General features: G+C 35.9%; 1 protein-coding gene across 17 annotated transcripts in view; it reads right to left on the reverse strand.

Annotated features, from left to right (window-relative positions):
* Positions 1-23,848, reverse strand: part of ERC2 (ELKS/RAB6-interacting/CAST family member 2) — a 432,041-nt gene that overhangs the window by 133,777 nt on the left and 274,416 nt on the right. For all 17 annotated transcript variants that reach the window (XM_017732424.1, XM_017732423.1, XM_017732425.1 and 14 more), the window contains one exon: positions 4,061-4,208. In XM_017732424.1, coding sequence (XP_017587913.1) covers positions 4,061-4,208 — 148 coding nt within the window. The remainder of the gene's footprint in view (positions 1-4,060; positions 4,209-23,848) is intronic.

Raw genomic sequence — 23,848 nt, forward strand, 5'->3', positions numbered from 1 at the left:
GATTGTAAGGCCATTGGATGCCTAGTATTGACATAAATGGGATCTGAACAGCCACATTTAAAATCAGATAGTAAAAGCCATTTTACTACATTTTCTGAGAACTTCTAAGGAAAAAATAACCAGACTGATTATCATCAATATATGAAGTTATTAGAACATCTATTCTTACCTGCCCAAAATAAACAAAGAACCTGTGCAGCATAAGTGTAACAAAATTAAAACTAAAACTTACGAGTCTCAGACTCCTCTTTTGTCCAAAATTAGGTGCTTAAAGCTTGAACAAGACCAATATTATGAGTTATAGTAAACAGCATAAACATAAGAGGTAAAAAAGCAGCAGAATAGTCAATTATGTCTGCAGTACCCAGGTGAATGGCTTCTTAACATGGATTCTACTCATTGTGCAGTAATATTTGGATTCAACTGCACAATAAATCTCTTTCTGAAGCAGATCTGTATAAACAACAGCAGCAACAACAAAAAAAATAGCAGCAACAACAATAATAACAACAATAATAATCATAAAATTACGTGGTCCTGTAATATTCACACCTGTGAAATTCAAGGCAGTCAGAAAGATTAACTTAGTATTACATCAGAAACATGAAGCAACAGTGATTAGGAACCAACACTAGAAGTTGCTCCTGTTCACAAGTGCTACAGATGACAATGTCTACACTGTCAGAAAGCATTGCAAGACTTTTTTGTTCCCACACTTGTTAAATATATAGAGACCTTAAATGCAATTAATTAATTCACAGGGTTGGGCTGCCAGAATAATCACAATCACAACAACTTCTAATCATATTCTTTTTCTCCTACAGTAATATAAACACTTTCAATATCATAAAATACACAGTGCAATAAAGCTAAATTAATCTATCAGGGAAAATACTTCTTGGGGTATTTTGTTATTCTTGAATGCCTGATGTCACCACCATAATATCACACCAGCAATGTTTCTGAAGTACTTAACTAGAATAGTACAGGAATGCAACATGATGCCTCCAATTCCACTTTATTCATCTGCTGCTGAAAGAGCTCTTCAAAATATTTACAGGGTAATTAGTAAGAATTAATTCTGTATATTGCATGCAGGAGAAAATATTGTTAGTTTTTAGTTTGCTGAGCAAGTGTGATTACACACATTTTTTAAATTCCTTGACTGTTTCCTCACCCTTTTTGTTGTACTAGCAATATGTTGATGTGATGAAATATAGAGCAGTGAACTAATAGACTGAGAAGTCTGCCAAATACCAGCTTTGCCTCTGGCCAGAGTATTCTGTACACCTGCACTCCTGAAAGCACTGGAAAGGTTTCTAATTTCATGTTTTGAGAAGAAAAATAAAATGCTCTCAAGGAGTTAGAAGACCTTGCATTTTGGCCAACTGCACTTACATTTTTGGCACTATATCCTAAAAGTGAAAAGAGACAAATGGGAAACTCTCTCGCAGTATCCAAGTTCAGGATGAATCAGAAACATCACAGTGTCTTCTGCTCTTACCAAAATCTCTTGAGATGTTCTAAAAATGGACTTTTTAGCTAATTATTTCATGAAGGATTACATCACTGTACAAATTTATCTAAAAATAGCTTCCCAGAATTCTCAAAAGGAATCTTGGCCAGGGTGATTATACACATTATGTAATCACTCAGCCAAGCCCACATGGTAATTTTGTTTAATACTGTATTTCTGAAAGGTTTTTTTAAAGCCTACTGCAAAGTTCTACAGCTCTCAAAATACAGCATTTGGTGTATGAATCAAAGCAATTACAGTGGTTTTGTTTTTCTAGGAGTGTATTACTATGGTTCCATTTATTTAAGGTACTAAACAATAAATATTTAACTGACAGATTGCAGCTGCTAAATTGTATTTAAATCATTACAATAAGATATGTTTGTTTCTTGTGAGAATATGTTTGCAACACAGAGGTCAGCATTATTACTACTAATTTTACAGCTGAATACACTGTGATACAAATAATTTTTCTAGGTTATCTAGGTTTTGACATAAAAACAATTCTCTTCTTCCAGCTTAAAAATAACAGAACTTTTACTTAAACTCACACAGACACAATCCATAAAAAGATGAATCAACTCATTCATATAAATAACATTTTAATCTTTAAAATACGATATGCCTATCTGTAGCTTTATTAAAATAAATCCTAAATATTCTCATTTCCCAACAAAGTCAGGATATTTCACTTCTTTAAGATGCCTCTTTTGCAGTGTGAAAAATTGTGACAAATTATTTTAAAATAAACGTCTTAATAGTAGTTTACAAAGTGTTTGACATTCCCAAAGGCCTGAAAATGTGGATATATACGAGAGGAATATAGATATTTATCATGGACCAACATGTTATTTTGCCTCTCAAAGCAAAAATTGCTCTTACAGAATAGACCAGGGATGAATTTAGGGCTTTATGTGAATTTTTAGCATTATCTAGTGAGTCATCCTTTAATATTTATAAATATTTCTCCTTTGATGATCCCATTAGGCTGGAGAACTGTGGCTTTTTTGAATTCTCTCTTTCAGCGGTGCAACAGCTGTGGAAATGGAGGATGGGACAAATAAGACCAGAAGAAAAAAAGTGGTGCTGCAGCTGATCACTCACTGAAGTCCTGGTGAATCAGAAACAGCTCAAGAGACAGCATCTCCCAAGAAAATGGAGGAACTTGGGGGGGGATGTATCACACGGGGTGAAATCTGTCACTGCCCCCCTGCCCAGCAACGTCAGATCAAGCCTTTGTGGTGGATGAACATGTGAAACCTTTGGGGGTTGACAGTGGCTCTTCCCAAAAGGATTAAAGAAGTATGAGTGAAGTCTACAACCTCTATTATCAGATAATTCTTAAGTGTAATAAAGTGGTGACCTAGTTAAACCACATTCCTGTTCCTGGTGACTCTTTTTTTGTGGTGTCTAAGATAACAGGGAGATTATTTTGGCATCAATTTAATCTAGCTAAATAGCTTTACTGAAGATCTTTATCACTATAAATAATGGAGGTATTTGAAGTATTTGGTTACAATTGTAACTGAAGTTATCCAACAAAATGCTTCTCTAGCAATGCTCTTCTGCTGTTCCTTTTCTCTGTCTGAAGAAAGTTATCAATGTTTGGAACACTCTCCAGCAACAGCTTAAAGGTACAACAAAAAACAAGCACAACAAAACAGTTGCCCAGGTCTCTGACGAGCATTTTTAAAATATCCATGATGGGTATCATGGAACATGGCAAAGTGGTGCATTCATTTAATCTTCAGTAACCTAAGATGAAGGTAAAAAAGGAAGATAAAAAAGAAAATAACTACCCTCTCTTTTCCAAAGCAAACCAAAACAAATATCCCTAAAATTATTTGGAATTCATCATCATCTGCTCTGGTGCAGCACAGTGGGGTGAAGTGATAAAAAACATGAAGCACATCAGCCTATTTATCATATAAATTTTGGTGAAATATCTCCTGGCCAGCTGACTGACTTGAGACACAACTGCATCATGGATGGAACATATGCGATAATATCTATTTCTAGAGGGTTCTTTTAACTATGTGGTTTTTATTTAAACCTCAAATGATTTATAGTGTTGAAGGCAGAGAGATTTTTACCCATTTGAGAATTTATTTTAAGGATAATCAAAATTTCTAGATAACCTCTCAGAAAGCCTGAAGCCTTCAGAAAACACAATTATTTTACAACAGATAAGCAAATAACGGAACAGGAGGAGGTTAAAAAGAGTCAACAGAACGGACAGATCCTGCTTGATGCAAAAAGCATCTGCTCTCCTCTCCCACAGAATTAAGAAGGTTGGAAACTATATGAAGAGGGAAAAGAAAATGTATTGGCTGCATATAACATGAGCCAAACATGCAGCTAATTCTTAACAACTCCAGAGAAGCAATAAACGCTTAAATGGAACACATCCTACCTTTTGCAACTGCTGTCACGTGTCAGACCTGGCTTGAACACTTCCAGTAGGACAACAGAATAAAACAGGACAAATGAAAATGATGCCAGTTGTCTGTTACCATGAAAGTATGAAAATTAATGTCTCCCCACCTGCTGTTTTAACTGATGTACTAATCTGTCCTTCTCTCGTTTAAGAGCCATTACTTCATCTTGAGTCTTCTTTTTCTTTGAAGCAGACAGCTCAAGCAAGGCAATATTTGCATCTTTTTCACTAATTGCAGCAAGCAAAGCTTCCTGTCTGATAAAATAAAATAAAATTAAAATTGTAACATTCTCATTAAAACAGAATACATACAACTATATCACACTATGTGAGATATTTCTTTCAATCACTAGAACAATCACCTACCTTCTGAAGACTTTAAATAGCAATCTCTGTCAGGTCTAACCAAATCATGAAATAAACTGATTAGCCCAAAATTTCTCTTTATAGACTTTTCATTATTTGCTTAATAAAACATTTATCTCTGTTTATTTTAGTACAATATGATATCTAACAAGAGTTCTGTGAAATTTCTTGCTTTTAAATATCTTTGATATTTTTTTGCAATTCACTTTCCTGAATTCTAGAATACTTTACACAAATCTCTTTTGACTTATTCAGATCATAGAGATTGAATACTAGAGAGCAAAGTGATAAAGATAAAACAACTTTTTATATTATCCTGTTAACTTGGTACACTAGGGTCCTCAGTGCAGGAATCTCTGGATATCTCCCTCGTATTTACTTACATGTTTTCCTATGGATTTATTATTATTCACTGTGCCAACACAAAAATATATTTCTAGAAGTAAAATACAAGTTTTTTGATCTGATTGTTCACGAGAAATAACTTCTTTTGCCATCTTGACCCCTCAATCTCAGAGAGCAAGCAGAATCTTACAGCTCTCAGATATATATGGGATCACAGAGACACTCACAGGGGCCATCATAAATAGTTTGTGAGGACATAAGACAAAGGCAATTTTTTACAACATGCAGTTGAAAGCACAGATCTTGCAGTATCTTATACCCTAAAATGCTCATGCTCTGGCAAGGCCATAATCTTTCCTTTAATTTCATAAATAAAAGAAATATATTCACCTTCTGCAATGTATTCAATGACAGACTATGACTTATCAGCCAAGAAAAAGCACATAATACCTAATAGCTTTTAGAAAAGAATATGTTATGGCCTGTGCCTTTTCCCAGAACTATATAAGATCAATCATTAAAAAATAAACATGGATAAATGAATCATAAATTAACCTTAGGCTCCAACTGCTAATAAATGTAAGAATACAGCTCGTGAACTTCATACAGTCAAGGTGAGCTAAAAGTTTGGAATTCTCACAGTCCTTTGCTTGCCAGCAAAAATGTCAAGAAAGTTATTCCACTTTTATTTCAAAGTTCCTAATGTATTAATATAAATGTTTATAGGACAATATTTCTGATGGAGTCAAAGAAAAACAACCCATTTATTTTAGTCGAAGTTATGCGACATGGATCAATTTTAGATAAACAGTTGCATTTTATTCATACACTTTAATAGTCTCATTTATTATTCTGTCTTCTTCATTCATATCTCAGTTAAATGATGTTTAAAAGAGAATGTCATATGACTCCAACAGTCTTAATTTAAATCATAGCTATGAATTATTTTAAATAACCAACATTAAACAAAAAATATATAGCAGAGGGGTTACATATCCATAATGCTAATTTGAAATGAAATATAGGCATATTGTTTTTCTATAAACCTCATAATAATGTATAAAAATTGCTGTGTAGTAATTTGTAAAAGACTCAGTTTGTTCATGTGTTGTATTCAAATATAATATCTATTCTATAGCATTTTAATTAAAATATTAAATTTTTAATGCAGTGAAATAAAAGTTGATTTGCTACACTATTCAACTCCTCTCAACTTGCAGAAAGGAAGTAATTTATCACAAAATCATGGAATGTTTTGGGTTGGGAGGGACCTTAAAGCCCATCCAGTCCCATCCCCGCCATGGGCAGGGACACCTTCCACTATCCCAGGTTGCTCCAAGCCCCATCCAACCTGGCCTTGGACACTTCCAGGGATGGGGCAGCCACAGCTTCTCTGGGCACCCTGTGCCAGGGCCTCCTCACCCTCACAGATATCAGGAATGATAACACAAGTTCTCTGGCAGAAATAAAGGTATTCTGTGACTTTAAAGCCAAAGAAAAAGAAACAGCATTTTGCATATAGCCATAAAATACATTGTTCTAAATTAAATAAGATTAGCTCCTCTACAATTTTCTGACAGCACACTCTCAGAAAATTACAGAGAAAGGTTAGTTAGAAGTGTAACAATGTTCCAGTTATAATATCTGAAGATAAACATTCACAATACCATCACAAACCTATTTTCATTGTGAGCGTGTTTAAGAAATCTACAGTTCAGAACTTCCGAGGTTTTAGAACATCTTTAGGTTCTTTCTTAAGTTGTGTAGGTTAACTCCATGCCAGCCAGCCCCAATATAATACGTCTGCTCTCTAATAGCAAATTCCACAGTAAATACTTGTCACCCGTGAGGTTTTTAATGATATATAGTTATTTAATGATGAGTAACACACATTACAGTGTAAAAAGCCAAAAATTGAATAAAAGGTTTAAATTAACTTGAAAACAACATGAAGCTATACTGAAATTTTACTTCTCTGAAGTTTAAATCATGTCACTGCCTCTAAATTGGCAGTAAAAGCACAAACCTGACTAATGAGGAAGAAGAGTCAGAACTACTGAATTATTTGGTAAGATTTCAACAACTGATAATAGGATTCAGTCACATCCATACTTTTTGCATTGCCAGCCAAAATGATCACACATTCTTGTGATATTAACTGTTCAGCTGTGCAACATTCTCCACTCCACTTTAAAGAAACAGATGAGGTGAAATCTTTCATGGGAGAGGAGAGCCAGTCAACATGCTTTGAAAAATCTGCACTCTGCATACTGCAGCCCCAAACCCACAAAATTTTGCAGACCTTAGCATTTATTTTCTCAGCTGATGGGGATTTTCCTATCTTGGGAAAATGCTTGGAAAAATATGTGACCAAACACTTAATTCCAGGAAATAATGACTCATATCAAGCACTTCCAGGAAATGATGGTTCATAGTCATGTGAAATAGCTGCTGTCAAATGACACCACAAGTGGTCCACTGAGACACTCCAAGATTTGAATCAAACCCACAGCACAAATTTGTTTGAATCAGCCCCCCAAATTATTGCCAATGGATTTTTTAATCTTATCTTTGTAGTTAATTTAAGTGGAGCTGGGAGGCCTTAAACGTATGAATGTGGAGAGACGACTGTGCCATACGACGGTGGGGATTTCTATGGAAGCCCTTCCCCAGCCACATGGAATGATGAACACATCAAATGCAAACTCACACTGCCAGCACTCTTGGAGTCACCCAAATGTGAGTCAGCCTCTGCTCAGAAGCTGTAAAGCCTCACTTATCTGTGAGACAAGGTGTTTTAGCTCAGGGATAGCACCACACAATGTGTTGATGGCTTCCAGACTGGAGCTGGCTCACACAGCCTGCCCAGTGTGGGCACAGCACCTGTCTGCACAGACATATTCCTGGATGTGTCAGCATATTATCCATGTTTATTATCATGGATAATCTGAACAGCAATAACCTCAGATGTAAGTGGGGTTTAACCAGGCATCCGGGTTAACAAGAGGTTGGCAAAGCAGGACTGTATATTCTACCAAATGATATGGTGGTTGTTTAAATCCTTATTAATTACCTCCTTCTGTACAGAGGGAAGACTGAGAAGCCCAACAGATTTTATTATTACTTTTCAGAGTACAAAGCAAAGATGCAGGTTGTGACACAGCACCTGACTAAAGCCATGTCCTCCTTTACTCCTGCATGGCCTAGGATCCAGCCCCAAAAAATCCCAGGAAGACAGAGGCTGAAAAAGACCTTGCCCACACTTGTGAGGCATTGGAAGTGAAGAGATCGAAGCATTTTTGAAGCTTCCTCTCAGGATAGATCAGGATCTCTACATTATCATAGCTTATTTATTACATTTTGCAAACTAGTTTACCCACTTCTGTGAAAGTTGTTATGCTAGCCTGTCATCATACTTCAAGTTTCCTATAGAAGAACAAAACCTCATAGCCAGGAGCACTTTATTTTAGCTATCCAGGGACCTGGCTAGAAAATTAACATCACTGTTTTTGCAGCAAACATTTGAGATTATCTGGCCACTAGGAACAAGGTTAAGATGCCAGCAAAGTAGATGTCAATAATAATCTTCTCACCTACAAATATGAAGTAAACTTCATTCCAAAATGTAAACTGGTAGTAAGGTTTTTATTTAAATCTCTCAGATAAGTCATACACTTCAACTTTGCTGCTAGAAAACGAAACTCATCATGAGCTTCAGTGCAAGAAGTTTTGAAAATCACGACCTGAACTGGCACCAAGAACAACACACATTCTGATGTGCTCTCAGCTAACGTGCCTAAGAGTGTAAGCATAATTTATAATTCCTAATTATCTACTGTGTCAGGAAAAAAAATGACTTTCCAAATGCAGTTCTACAGAGATGTTATCACTATTTGCAGCCAAAATGTCTCCTTATTGTTTAATAAATTATAGCAATAAAATACATTTTAAAATAATTTATTAGTGCAGTGGATTAAATGACATTCTTTAACAGTAATATTTATAAAGAGTAATCCCTTCTGTTATTAGTAGTTTTTCCTCTCTTTTTTTGGCAAACTAATCTGTTATACAAATAACAGGGTAGTACTTTTAACACCAAAACAAAAAAAAAAAAAATCACTCTAACTTTTCACAGTTAAAGTAAGTAAACCCTCAAATTAAAAAATATATATTAAACCTAACAGCAAATGCTCCACATTGGCAATTATTATATACATTTTTCTTTCACCTGCATAAAGTCATTCCTAGGATTTCCAACTTAATTATCTTCCTCTATAATATGCTGCTCATTGCAAAGAGAAGAGGGAAAACTTTTCCCTGGAAAAGCAAAACTTATGAAATGAAATTTCTCCTCCCCTGGCAAAGGTTGACTGCAACAACCCACAGCAACCTCAGGCAAGTCTCCTTAATACAGAGCCAGTGAATACAACAGTGTCTTAATAAGCACACTCAGCTGAGGGATCTGGGCTTACAGTCCTGGGGCTTCCACTAAGAAGTACCAAGAAAATTTGCACAAAAATCTTACTATACTTAATGTCACTTCATATTAAATACAAAGGAATAGATGAAAGAAACACTCCCACCCTAATGGCCAGGAATTAATTTATTTACACAAATTGTGTTCTACCCAAAATTCCAGTTTGTATAATGTTTTCATTAACTAATGAATGATGGACCAGAAAATCTACTTATTACATTTCAATGCAGCTTCAGAATGGGAGGATTTTCATGGGGCATGAAGACAGGAATAAAATTGGTCTTTACAAACCAAAGATGCTGCCTAGAAAAGTAAGGAGAAACTCCATACTGATGATCTGTTGTGAATAAGGCAAGTATCATATTGAGAAATAAAAACAAAAATAGATTGCCAAGCAGAAGTGAGTATTTACATCTACACAAATGGTCTTAGCTGAAATACTGAACCCAGCACTCTCTAAAAAATGTGGGGAAAGGCAGAGAAATGATGAGAAAACATTGGGAAAAACTACAATAAATAGTCTATGAGTGGCAACATGATAATGAGAACCTAAAATGCTATGTCCAATTGAAACAGAACTTTTCTATATTCATGGCACACAGAAACAGAAGTCATGTCCATAAACTGCAGAAGAAAACAGCCAGGTTTTTTCCTCCTATCTAGCCAAGATGTGATGATAATGGCCATTCCTCAGTGATAGTCAAATACAAAGTTTCCTTTCCTTGGAGGATTGATCAATTATTAATCTGATAATAGAGATAGCTTTTAAACAAACAGAAAGTATAAAATAATATCAATCTTTTAGTAAAGTCACTGGAAGTAGTGTCAAAGAAAAATCTGAATTAAAAAAAATACCTGACATAGGATTAGAGAAAGCAGATGATAGCAAAGTACCTCAACTATAAATGTTACCTAACACCTGAAAAATGCAATCTTACAGATCTCTAGCAATACACACAAAGTTTGCATTTGTGAAAGCATCTGTCTTGGAGTCAAAAAAAATTACTTAATATGAAAAGGAAGTCTTAGCATACTAGAAGGTAAGATAAGATAATGCAAAAAGAAATAAATCCATGAAAGTCTCTGTTGAATGCCAAACTGAAAAAGCATATTGTATACAGTATTTTATCAAACTTCAGCCTAAACAAATGTCAAATGGAATAATTTCTTTAACAAATATGGGCAACAACTGAGAAAAAAGGGTTGCTCACTAGCATATATTTAGTCAGGATTAACTAAGGATAAAAAAATGTACTAAGAACAGATTTAATAACCCTAAACTGTCATTCAGCTAGTAGGAGGTATTCAAGATACAGCTAATAAAACACAAAAAAATGGTTCTAACCACCCACAAAAAAATCTCAGTAGTATAAAACACTGAAGGATGACCAATAAGATAAATGCTTTCTTTTGAGAGCTGCCTTGCAGTTAACCTTCTTAAAGAGTCTCCCAGAAACCTCTAATCATAATACATTGCATTGCCACTTATCACAGTCAATTTAGAAGTGAGCTCTGTAAACACTCCTGCCTTACTCCCCACCTCTGTTAGTCTAAGAATAATTTTTTGAGCTTTAATAAAAGAACCCATGACAACTTTTTGGGAGGTGGGGTGAGTTCTTAGAAACAGCCCAATTGTAGCCTAACAGAATTCCAAGATTAAGATTTATAGAAGCAAGACCTTCTAACGAGAACTTTTACTGCCTTTACTACTTAAGCTGTTCTCCACAAAATACAGAAATGCAATTTTAAAAGTCACTATTAAAACTAAATCAAGTCAGAAATGTTTGAACTAATGATATACAGTAGAGTACTCAGCCAGCTTCTTACATGCTAATCATACTGAAGGACAAAAAACCCAGTTCAATCAACTTCTTCACTTTAATTATTGTTTTCTTTCCCTCGTGACCCCCAGTATTCAACCTTAAGTTCAGTAGGAGGTGACTAGAGATAGACGGTGATGAGAGATCCTGTTTGAAACAGCTTCTCTCTGTCACTCCTAAAGCAAATAAATGGTTTGTTAAAACATGCTGTTAATCCATTATGGATGTGCATGCATCTTAGAAAATAAACTTCAGAATATTATTGGTATTTTAAAGCTTTTTCTGACAGAAAATTTATCTCTCCGATTGCTTTACAAAAGCACATTTATAGATTACTCCTTTTAAATGACCAATTATCTTGCACTGTATTCAAAGAACAAACCCCTCTGAAATACTTTCAGAAGGAAAAGACAGCATGAAATGGCGTTTTGGGTTGTCCTGGTTCCCTTAACAGCAAACACAGACAACTATTGATGCTCCACAGCCCAAACACACTGAGAAGAAAGGGCTGCTCCATTAAGTGTGGTACAGAAAGAGGGGGGGGGACCTGCTCTTACAGACCCCACTCCACACTCCAACCTACCAAGCACTTTTCCTCACATTATCTGAATATCAAATCTTGAATTTTCCATCTGATCAGTCTTCTGCTGGAAGCAGCTGTGAGGATGAAATATCAGTGCTTACACTAAGTGAGATAGACAACAAATAGTCTCTATATTACACCTATATCAGATGTATATTAGACTAAAATCAAGGAGAAAAGGGAAGATTCATCTGTTCCTGAAGTGACATGTCAGAGTAAAAGGAAAGATGCAAAAGAGAGGACCTGATTCTGAATAATCTCAGAGGAGTTCCTTGAAAAATCCCCTTCCTTAACCATTTGTCCTTTTCCTCCTTTGCACCTTGCCAGAGCCACAGTGCATTACTCCCATAATCACACATCTCCCACTAACTGCACTGCCTTTACATTGGCAATTTCAAATTATTCACTTTTTTCCTCCTTAACAGCAATTTGAAATGTGCATATAGGTTCTTTGTTAAGGAAACAAACTAATCCAGATTTTAAAAGGCATGGAAGGAACTTCATGCCCATCTTTTGGGGCTAATTTTCAAGTAAGAAGTAGCCACTCAACTGCCCTTTGCATTCTTGGAACTTTTTCAAGCCCTATAACATTGCACTTCTGATGTCTCGATAATTTATATTTTAGAAATGACAGATAAGTAAAAAAGATCCCCCAGAAAAGACATTGTGAAAGCAATTACATCATAGTTTCATAGATCACGCTTCAGTAACCACTGCATTATCATTTCATTCAAACAGGCAGCATTGCTCACACAGGAGTAGATGGAAGAAACTTCAGATTGTGTGAGAAATGCCGAGGGGAAAAACATTCACAGTCCTGCAAAGCACAGCAGAAGAAATTAGATGACAATTATTCCTGAGTTTTGCAGCTTTTTACTGGAACTGGCTCCTGTTGTTCATTTGGCTTTGTTTGATTCTCCACAGGAATGGCACCAACACTTGGATAAAATATCTCTGCCTGCTTTATGCCACAGCCCAAAGTGGTGCAGAAGTGGAGACTGCTGGGAGGAAGAACAATGGGATCTGAGCACATGGGGTTGTGTTACAGCACAACGTGGCACTGCACAGGGTCCACCTAAGTTAAACAGGAAAACAAAACTACAGGTTATCTGTCATTGTCAGCTCTCTCATCCTTCAACACCCCTTTTTTTGTTTATAGAAGATGAAGATAAAAGTGCTTTGGAAGAAGAATGGTTTGATCTTTAGAATATAGTTCTTGGTAATGTTTTTGAACTGCCAAATAAAGGTTCAAGCTTGGGGGAAAAAAAGTTGCTATTAAGAGTTACTACTGTTTTAATGAATTTGCAGAGAATTCAAAATATTTGAGTCATAGACATATAAAACTGAGATGCAGAAACATGATATTAAAAAAAAAAAAAAAAAACAAAACCAACCTTTGGAGTTGACAATTTGTTACGAAGTAGATGGTTATGCTAAAGAATTAGTGGGGCTTTTTTCAACTTCTAATAAATGCTCATCAACAAAATTATCCACACAAATAAACATACAAAAATCTATTTCCTTCCTTTCCACTGGAAATTTAAGAAAAAGATTGAGCTGGTTTTGAAAGAAGTAACTTAAGGTCTTCTAATTTTCATAATGCTACAAAGAGCTGCCCTTTGGACAACAAACACAAAATTCATAAAATTCAATGTAGATCACATTGAACTTGAAAATATGTCACAAATTAGCTCCATTTTGAAACAAAACATAGAAATAAGTATGAATATGCATTAGAATTTATGCCTTGAGCTTTACAGTACATTAGAAGGCAATTTTGAGAAATAAAACTGCCTGAGCAGCTACAATTAACAGAATGCACTCTCTTGGCAGTGCATAATTCATATTTGAGAACTGATCTGAGGGCACAGCTTAAATGCTCACTTATGAGATAGAGTGTCAGACCAGTGTAAACCAGTGCCATATAAATTCCACCAGTCACAAACGCAGGTTAGAGTACAACTCTGTATGTGAACCTGAAACCAAGAAACCCCTTGGATGTTTGAACAAACATCCCTGACACACACATCCCAAGAAGGCTGATATTTTAGTATTTTAACTATTTTAATCCAAACCTGTGAAGTCAGAAACATCATTGCCGTTATTAACACGATGACATTCATTACTTATTTCTACACTATGAGTAGGTGTTAAAAGTTACACAGCTTAATTTGATTGATACAGGAAATTCTACCAATTATTGTGACTCAACGTTTTTATTGTATAAAACTATGTTTTTGTTAAATTTGCCTGGTTGATAAGGTAATGCTAGGTACAGAATAAACTTTAACACAGCACTTCTGACAATTTCATTATATCTGGAACTACTGGAACAAGCCACAGAAAATCAAATCTTAACAGCACCAAGTATTGGAGCTAACATTAAAAAAAAGAAGTAGTTAAACACCTGAATAAAGAAGATAAGTTATTTCTTCTCTAACTAGCAGGCCACAATTCCTTCAGGTGCGGGACGTCTAAAGACCTAAGTGCCTAAGAGCATTTTATCAGAGAATATTTATTCAAACCCTGCCACTATCATTTTATCTCAGTGGAAAAAAACCCCAATCTTCATTTTTAATAAAATACTGCACACCCAAAGCACAGCACTAAAGACAATGAAAGCCTGGAGTAGGAACAATACATTTTATATGGAAGGAGAGAGGAAATTAGACAGCAGCACACAAATATTTCTCTAATTAGTATCTTAAAAGATTGGGAATGAAAGAGATAGGATACCACATGATGTTATTTAATTATATGACTTCCCTGCTAATGGAGCTATTCACAAGCTTTGCCAGAAGCATGAAGACCTCACATGATTGAACTCTGCACAAAGAAGTTGCCTCATTGATCTCCTTTGGTGGGTTAACTGTTTCAAAATCTGTTTCCGGCTACAGAAACATTTAAAAAAACGCATATGTAGAGTCTTAGAGCTCTAAAATAACCCACACTGGCTCACAGTGAAGACACTTCGTGCTGACTGTCTCAAAGCAGACTGAAGAGGCATAAAGGGCATCTGAACTGTATCAGGGAGAGGGTCTAGAGTCCACAGGACAGACGTTGGAATGGCAATAAGGAGTCACCACAGCAGAAGTAACAGTACTGAGATATTTTAAGACAGTCACAATCAATTGTAGCATGTTTAGTCTTGATAAGCAGTTAACTTCTTACAGATCATACCAAACTAACACAAGAAGTTCCTATTGATTTCAAACATATTTCTGACAGTCTTTAGCAAAACTTCTTGAACTGAAGGACTTTTGTTCCGGGCAAAAAAAGGTTTGCTTTTGTGCAAAGTTGGTTCAAATTCTACTACAAAAATGGACAATAAAATTAATTAATACATAAGACTACACTGGCTACTGAAAATCAGTACTTGATGATACTTTTGAAATTACTAAAATCTGTGAACTAGAATTAAAAAACTGTATGGCTCTTACTGTTCATTGGGTAGGTCAATCAAACTGGTTTTTCTTTCTTGTCAGTATTTTAGCTCTCATCTCTTCATCTCTTTCCATAGTTAGAACACTGCCTTCTCAAGCTATCAGCCAGCTCTATGTCAGAAGGTAACTGGTCTAGTTGGGTATAATATGTTAAAATAACTGAGGTGAATCTTCTTAGGAAAAGAGGGTATTGAGACTTTTCCAGAAGCAGCTACCAAACACAGGCCAGACAGCAAAATCAGGTTTCCCCAGCCACAGTCCTACAAGAGGTATGTTTGCAAGAACAGTCGAATTAATAAAGATTGCTAATTTTCTACAGTGGCTATAGTAGAAAAATCTATAAATTCCTTCCAAAACTGAAGACGTGGAATGTCCATCTAACAAAAATCAACAGTGCTTTTGGAAAAATAACCAAATTCAGAAATTCAAAAAAAAAAAAAAAAAAAAAAAAAAAAAAAAAAAAAAAAAAAAAAAAGCCAATCTTCTTTAGAATCAATTAGAGGACACATTCTGGGGCCTCTGCATGCCCATGGTTGATTTGATTTTTTTTTTTAAACTATGTACAAAGCTGTACACTTACTGCAACCATGGATGAGCTCTGGAATCCAAGAACAACAACAAAAAAGAATTTCAGAACAGAATTTTGAACATTACCTGAATCAACAGCACATCTGGAAAGAATTGTGGCAGAATCAGCCTAAGAAGGAGTTGCTATGGAAAATGCTGGCTGAAATTGCTCTCCGGGTGGCCTTGTGACTCACACAAATAATGTGATCCATTTTCAGATGAGCTGTCACTAGAAGGAGGAATGCTAATAGAAGTGCCATTGCTATGAGAAATGAAACAGCAGCTGATAATTTCTGCAATGAGCAGAGATTCAGTACAGGTGGGAGGAAATAATGGCACCTCAGCTGCTCAAAGAAGCCAGAAGTAACCAAATCAAAGTCTAGACACAAAAGTGGGTGCATTAAAGGGACCTACTTAGTCACTACAACTCAGCTCTGCAGGTACCTCTGCTGCTGAATGTGCTCTCCAGTACAAAAGAAAATGCCCACTCTCAGAATACAAAATGATGTGAAGTATTCTAGACATTATTTAAAGCATATGAGATCCATGCTAGCTGGCTACAACACTTCCCCAAACAAGAAAGTAACACAAAAAATTAGCAAAAAGGTGCTGAAAGAGAGAATGCAGCATTATCCTTTCTAGACTAGAAGATCAACCAAAAAACCAAAAAGTCACGTCAGGATCAGGCACTAAGAAATTTTATCCATGTCTGCCTTATTTTTTTTTTTAAAAAAAAAGAGACAGGCGTACAGGCTATTATTTTACTCATCACAAAACCCAGTGATTTAATAACAGAAAACAAAGTTTTCATTAACAAAGAACTGAGGTATTTTCAAAAGTAGGGAACACTATGTAAAAATCTAATAAACAAAATATTTAAAACATTTAAAACTACATTCAAGTATTAAAATCCTGGCAAAGACATAATTGGTTTGATTGTTCTACTCATTTTAAAGCTACTTTTTGAACACTGCTTATGGTTCTGCATTTAAGGTTGACTTCAGCTTATCCTTAAGGCAGAGATTGGTATTATACAAAGTACAAAAGAACAAAGTATGTTTCTCCCCAAATTACTTCCATGCTTCTGAACATTAGTGGAATTTACTCTGTAATGAACAATTACTAACAGCTACAATTGTTTGGGAGGAACAGAGTCTGTATGATGTTTATAAAGGCTGACATATTCAGTTCACATTTATAGGAAGCAGAGTAGCTTGAAGGAAGAGAACTGAACAAGGAGCTCATCGTATCAGTGCTGACACCTAAGTGAAAAGCAAATCAGCAAAGTGTATGGGAACACAGTTTCACATGTGTTAACATCTCCAAAAAATATGTTTTCTAAGAAGTCACTGTCTCAGCTACTCATATAATAAAGAAAATTATTTTTATTTCTCTGCAATCAATACAGTGAATAAGACACATGAACAATACAATTAAAGGAGGAACTGCTAATAGGTATTCTCTAAATAGCTACTTTATCAACAGGTAGAACAACTCTCACTGGTTATAACCAAATCCTGGTGTTAGCCAGTGAATTTTTGATGGATCTGGAACACTACATGGAGAGTAATTTTTTAATTCTTTCCATTTGACTGTAATCAATGTTACTAGATGCCAACTTTTTTGCATCTGAAAATCTCTTAAGGATAATGTCCCACCCAGTGATCCAACTTGACACCCTTCCCGTTCACTACCCCATGTTGTTCCCTCCTGTTCTCTGTCTTAAGTAGCTACTGCTGCCACTTCCACTTAATCTCAGTACCAACAGCTCTTCTGCACCCTGCAGCTGTGCCAGCATTGTCCCTTAGCCAGGAAGGTGGCTGGCTTGAAATCTCTGCCCCATGCACCCCAGCATCCCCAGTTCCAGCCAGCTGATACACAGACAATTGATGGGCAAACTGGATAAACCTAAAACCCATCTGGCAGAGCTTATCAGAGCAGTTTACTCTGTGTAGTACCTCATCATTAACTTTGTATCATTATCTGGTAACTAAACCAGCAGTCATAATACAGTAAAATTAATAAATCAGAGCACAATCAAAATCTGCTGAAAACAGTACCCAAAGTTTAACATTGTATTTAAAAACGACCAATTCTTGAATTGAGAGATGGACAGAACCCCAACTGCTCCCCCAACTCCTGTCTAGAAACAGCTTAAATTCCTCCAAGGACCCAAGCATATGCTTTGATTGTTGGGAGAGGCCTTAGTTTTTCAACAGAATAGAGACTCAGCAACTATTTCCAAGTCTGAAAAGAACAAAGAAATGATTACTGACAATGACTAGTGCACCTCACTGGTGATCTGCCAAAGATGTTGATAAAATTTGCTAGTTAAAAAGCTGTGGCATTCATTTTCTAAAGATGGATCTAATAAAAATGACCTTAAATTAATGTATTCCAGCAGTAAAACCTCAGCTGCTGCAGGAGAGGAGAGAAGCTACCAAAAGAACAAATAGCATTTCCCAATATTTACCAACTCACAGATCAATTTTCAGTTGTTACCTTCAAGGTGAGCTACTGTTCTTTAATATACAATTACAAACCCACCAAATTTCAATTTCATCATGTACACAGCAAAATATGTGCCTACATATTCTTTAAAAAATCTGTAACTTCAGCCTAATTTATTAAAGAAAAGTGAAGTTATTGAAAAACATTCAATTTGTCCCACAAATCCTTTTTGCACAGAAACTGAAATTGTGAGAAGCCTACAAAGGGTCATGAAACTCTTGGACTGAGTTTATTGTTTATTCCAATCAGCTAAGACCACAATTTAGGAAATCCTCATCAAGAAAATATTTTAAGTAAATCTCATTAGCCATAGACTGTGTCAGTATCCAGCACACCACCACAGCTTCCAGGTGTTGTGTGATTATATCCCAATAATGAAGATAAACATATCTCTCTCAGGAGCCAGACCAGGTCACCTGAGCAGAATGTCCATGCTGAAACAGGGAACAGGAGAGCTTGCTGGCAGGTTTAGACCAACAGCTAACACTCACACACAAGAAACAAGTTCTTTTCTCCTTGCTTGATCTATCACTGGCCCATGGACCTGTGAAAATACTCTCCTGCATTTTCACGAGCCCTAACCACAGTAATGCACAAGCTGCTCTAGTACCACAGAGCTTGAGGTAAGGATTAAGTTTCATATAGCTCCTGCCAGGAATCCCCAGAAAAAATTATCAGAATGTGTCTTCTGAGTATAATAAAATAGAGATATTGAGAATTCCAGGCACAGCCTTTTCCTACTCAATACAGACAAGCGATAGTACAGCTAACTAAACCACAGCAACCCTCCAGAGTAAAAAAAATCCAGCTGCTAGATTTGGTCCAAGTCAAATTCTGAAAAGGGACCCCAAGGACTCTGGTCCTCATAAGGTCACCATGTGGTATCAATTGGCCTAAAGTGCCTTTCCAAGCACCTTTTTTTGTCAAAGATTCTTGGTTCCCAATACTACATGCAGCCTGCACAGCTGGCACACATTATTCTTCAGCTCATCCAGACTGGGGGCCTGGTTTTAACAAGGTCACAGGATCAGAGGGCACACAGCAACTCTCTTCTATCTCATATATTCTAGAGTTTCCTTCCTGTGGAAGCTGAGTGTAAAGGTGAGTTGATGGGATTACTCATAGATCCCATCCTGCCGTCCTTCAGAGGTATTCTCCATTCACAGACCTTCAGTACTGTCCATCAACAGTACTGTCCATGGAGACATGTTTTAAGAAAACATGTATTTCGAGGGGCCAGAGGAAAAGACCATGTGTCCAATTCATCCTGGTTCCAGCTTTGGCCATCCCTTGCAGACTCTCCATAGAAGGTGCACCTCACGTGAAACGGGGAAGGCAGTGCGTTCCGCAACAGACCCTCTCCTACCAAGAAGTTCTCACTCTGGACATGGTCAGTTTAAATGAACAATACAGCCAGCCTATCAAGGACATCCGAGTGCAAAAGGCCTGAGGACTGTGGAGACTTTGGCCATACAGCAGGAGAGGTGCCAGGGTCAGAGCTTAAGTGTGAATCAATGCAGTCCTAAGTCAAGCAGCTGCTTCAGATTAGCATCACCATGGGCATTAATCTTCTTCTAGAGTCCTTCTCTGATTTCTTTTGCATGGGGCCTAAATGGCACACTGAAATAACCAGAATGTCTCTATTACACTCATCACAAAAAAGTGAACCCTATATTTAAGGGAAGAAATTCTTAGCTCTTCCAGCTACTAATGACATTTGTTTAAAAATGAATTGTATTACAAATATAACAAATGGACATTTTCAGTCCAACTCTCAGTACTTTTACTTTCCAAATACTATTTCCATTGTACTCTCACTAGCAAATATTTACACATCATATCTCAATCCAGAAAGACAACAAAGAAAGAGATTACCAAGAATTTCTCAAACATGGCTTCCATTATCTCCCAGTGTAGATTTGGCCAAACCTTCTGTACACATTTGGTGTTATTCAGTTTTATTTCTTTTTAATTTTTAAAACATTTCAAATCTGAGGAAAATTAAGTTATAATATTTATAGGCATTCATAAAATATGCAAATCCATGTAAGGAAACAAAATTTAAAATGACTGTGAAGGCTCTGATGACAATTACATTCAAAGAGTTAATCACAGCCCAAAACAAGGACTTCTGTAAGCTGCAAATTTACAGTTCTTTAGAAATGATGAGACTCACAACTGCAGCAGTGAAAATATTATTGCTTCTGTAAACTCCAAGCTCAAGTATAAAGTAGATATGTAATCTTCAACTCCCTAAACACTCCAATTTGGCCACTAAAGATGCTGTTTTACATTTCCAAACATTTTCCCTTGTCACTACTTTTTATACTTCAGTTCTCAGGTTGTAAGTATTTGTTACTTGCAAAGCAACTCCTTTTGAATGCAGAATCATGGGAGGCATTTGTTACTAACTGCTAATGCAGCCTGCCAAACAAAAACTCCCTGCTGGTGACATGACCACCTAGTGACCTCTAAAAATGTTTTAACAATGTGAAAAATATCTCCCTCTTGTAGGAAACAGCAATTTTTTAAATTAAATGTACATTGAATGTTCGCTTACATACAGATAAATGGTATTCAGAGTCACCTTCTCTGTTTCCAATTTCAATCTTTTGAAACCCAGCCCAAACCTAAATAAATAAACGTTGATACTAAGAGGAAACTAAGAGCTCAAGAGCCTTGTGATTTCACAAACAGCTTTTTTCCATTTTCTAAAATCTAAACTTCGAGCCAGACATAGAACAGGTAATGAAAAGAAACAAGTCTGGCAGCTCCTATGTGGGTCTAAGCTGAAAATATGTCAGGCAAAAATAAGAGGCTATAATTTGGCAGATTTAAAGTCTTTAAAAGTTTGCAGCTTGCTGGACTGAGGGTTTTTTTAAGTATGTAAAATTTGCAAATTGAAACACTGTAACTGTGTTGAAAAGTGACTGTTACATAATGCCACCACAACCAAGATTTTAAACATCGCTTTACCGCTACCTATCCCTCACACAACAGAAGCACAAAGAGAAAAATAAATTAGGATTTCTGCTTATAGGATAATGAACATCTAATGCTTAAATAGGGGTGCTGTTTTTCAAGTTACCAGGACACTGACAGCTTCAAGCAAATCCTTTTCAGACAATTATATCTCGTTCATTTACTTCTTTCTTATTTAGAAGACACTGGATTAAAAATTACTGCTACTTGATAGGCTTTTTAACAAAATATACTTTTCTGGAATATTAACCTGTAATTACTTCAGATCATTCATAAAGAACAAATTTGCCAATCTTACTCCATCAGCATTTATGATTTTTACCAAGAATAATAAACTAGCTGAGGTACAAGTCTTGAATCTCTTTCCTACTCACAACCCTTTGTCCCTCTGATCCAACAGTGTATCAGGCTAAAACTGATGCCACAAGACTGACCAAAGTCACAGCTCCTTCCAGGTCACTGCCACAACTGCACCCAACTTCAAGTGTGACATATAAATTTAAGGGCTTCAGTCCTGGTAAAAAGAAAAATTTTCACCTTCTCCCATATTTAGGCTTTGAATGAAAAGTCAGAAAAGCTGAGGTATTAGAGCTAAACAGCTGAAATACTGACATCGCAAATAATCCAGAGGAACTTCCCATGGATTTTGAACACATCAAGTCCTTGTTACACCAACATGTTGTGTCAGTGCACAAGGGCATGCATTTGCTGATGTGTGGCTTTCAAGTATGGCTCTCAATAACTTTATACTGCACTAATTAGCATATATATACTTATATAGCATATATATATACTTATAAAGCATGGACAATTTTAATGGAGTCAGGAAGAACACTCTCTCTAGTACTCTACAAGAATAGAATTTTTTATCTAGATAAAATTCTAATTCTGCATATAACATAATCAGCAACATACACAGGTTTTATACACAGCTAGAGTGTGTAGCTACTAACAGCTTTTAGGTGAAGTACTCCTATAATGAGTTCCTAAAACTTTTACTCCTACACAGTAGTCATAAGCTTCAGGGTCTGTCCGCTTGATTGTCCCTTCGTTCCAAAGGAAAAAGTGTTATTTACTTTTCTAGAACTGCCAAAAATTACAAGCATACATTTCAAGTTCTGAGGACCAGAACAGAATGCTCATCACTAGAATGAGATCCAAGGCACTGAATTATTTCTCATCTTTGACCCTGACCAAATGCTGCTGTTATCTGGGAAGCCTTTCACTGGTTCCCACATGTGTCTGGAAGCGATCTGGAGCAAGGTGTTCTCCATTCAGAAGAGCACTCAGCCAATATTCACTAACAGACATCTGATACAGACAGCAAGATAACTACACCTCATGTCCTTTAAATTTGATGCAAGACACACTTGTGAAAAAAATCATAAATTAATTTAAAAAGAAAGATAATCTTCGTATTTCATTACTTCTGCACCAATGCAGAATCTGCTAATTTATGTGAAGTGATGCCCTTTTGATCCTCACATAGCAGAACATATTCCCAGAGCTAATTCTCACCTGTAATTTCGGAGTGCTTTTGTAGGCAATGTACAGAGGTTTACATCATGTTCCTTGAATCAGATCTCCAGCTGGTACACATTTTGTAAATTCCACTAAAAACACAGGGAATGTCCTAGTTCAGACTTAATGGGCTGGTACATAAACCTTGCACTGAGCCAAACTACCTGACATTAAAAGCATAAAGATGTTATGATGATTGTTGGGATTGTATTTATTGATGCAAAATTATAAAAATAAAGCATATTTAAATGCTTTTGCATACTTATTAATATACTTTATGACTTTTTTTCCCTCTACAGTGTTTCTTCATAGGTTTCGTTACGAACTGGGGCAAGACATGTCTCAAATTCCATCTCCAAATAACAGATTACTGACTCTCTGCTTAATACATTATATGGTTTTATTCAGCCTACTACGACTACTGCACAGGAAGAGCTACTCAAAGTTTTCTTTCTTCTTTTTTTTTTTTCACAACAGTTGGAGACATGCCAGCTGGGACATTTTAAGTCTCTTTCATTAAAAAAAGGTTAAGGTCAAAATAAGTATGATAAACATGGTAGTTCATCTTCTCAAAACTCAAGATGAAAGACTAAACAGAAGAGAATATTTTAACCTCACTAAGTGTAAAATCTATTTTTTTTCCTTAGTGCATAATTAGAAGCAAAAAATACTTGGGAAAAAAACATTTTTGCTATAAACTTTTGTCTTTAAATGTACTCAGTAGTTAATTTCACAACTATATAAGTCTTATATTTACTACATGTTTTCAATTATCTAGATGACTGACACTTTCAAGTTTTATGGAGGATTATGAAGAGTAACACACTTAAAGAGAAAAGAAATACATTTTCCCGTGGTAAAAGGAAAAAAAATTAAAAGAGAATCCACATTTTTTTTTGTTAAATTTGTTGTCCATTGTCTAAAAATTTCTAAATGTCTTTGAGACAAGGATGTCTTCAAGATCCTTGCATGTAAGACTACATTAAAATACAGTAAATCCATATACTTTGGTTTCTTATACTAAAATACTTTGTTGCAAGAACACTAAAATATGTTTTCACTCACTTTCTCAAAGAAAAAAACAGCACAAAGGTTATCAGATGAATGGGGACAATAGATTAACTTCCAAAGAACTATATTCTGTTTCTTGTAAAAGAAAAGTAAATTTATAGCACACCAAGCTTTTATTCCCAAGTGAATGTAATAACTGGAATGCAAAAGTCTAAAACTGGCAACAAGTAAAGCTGGTCAAAGTATAAGTAATGAAACTTGAAACGAGG

This window comes from Corvus brachyrhynchos, unplaced genomic scaffold (genome assembly GCF_000691975.1).
Source record: "Corvus brachyrhynchos isolate BGI_N302 unplaced genomic scaffold, ASM69197v1 scaffold4, whole genome shotgun sequence".
In the NCBI taxonomy this organism is placed as follows: Eukaryota; Metazoa; Chordata; class Aves; order Passeriformes; family Corvidae; genus Corvus; species Corvus brachyrhynchos.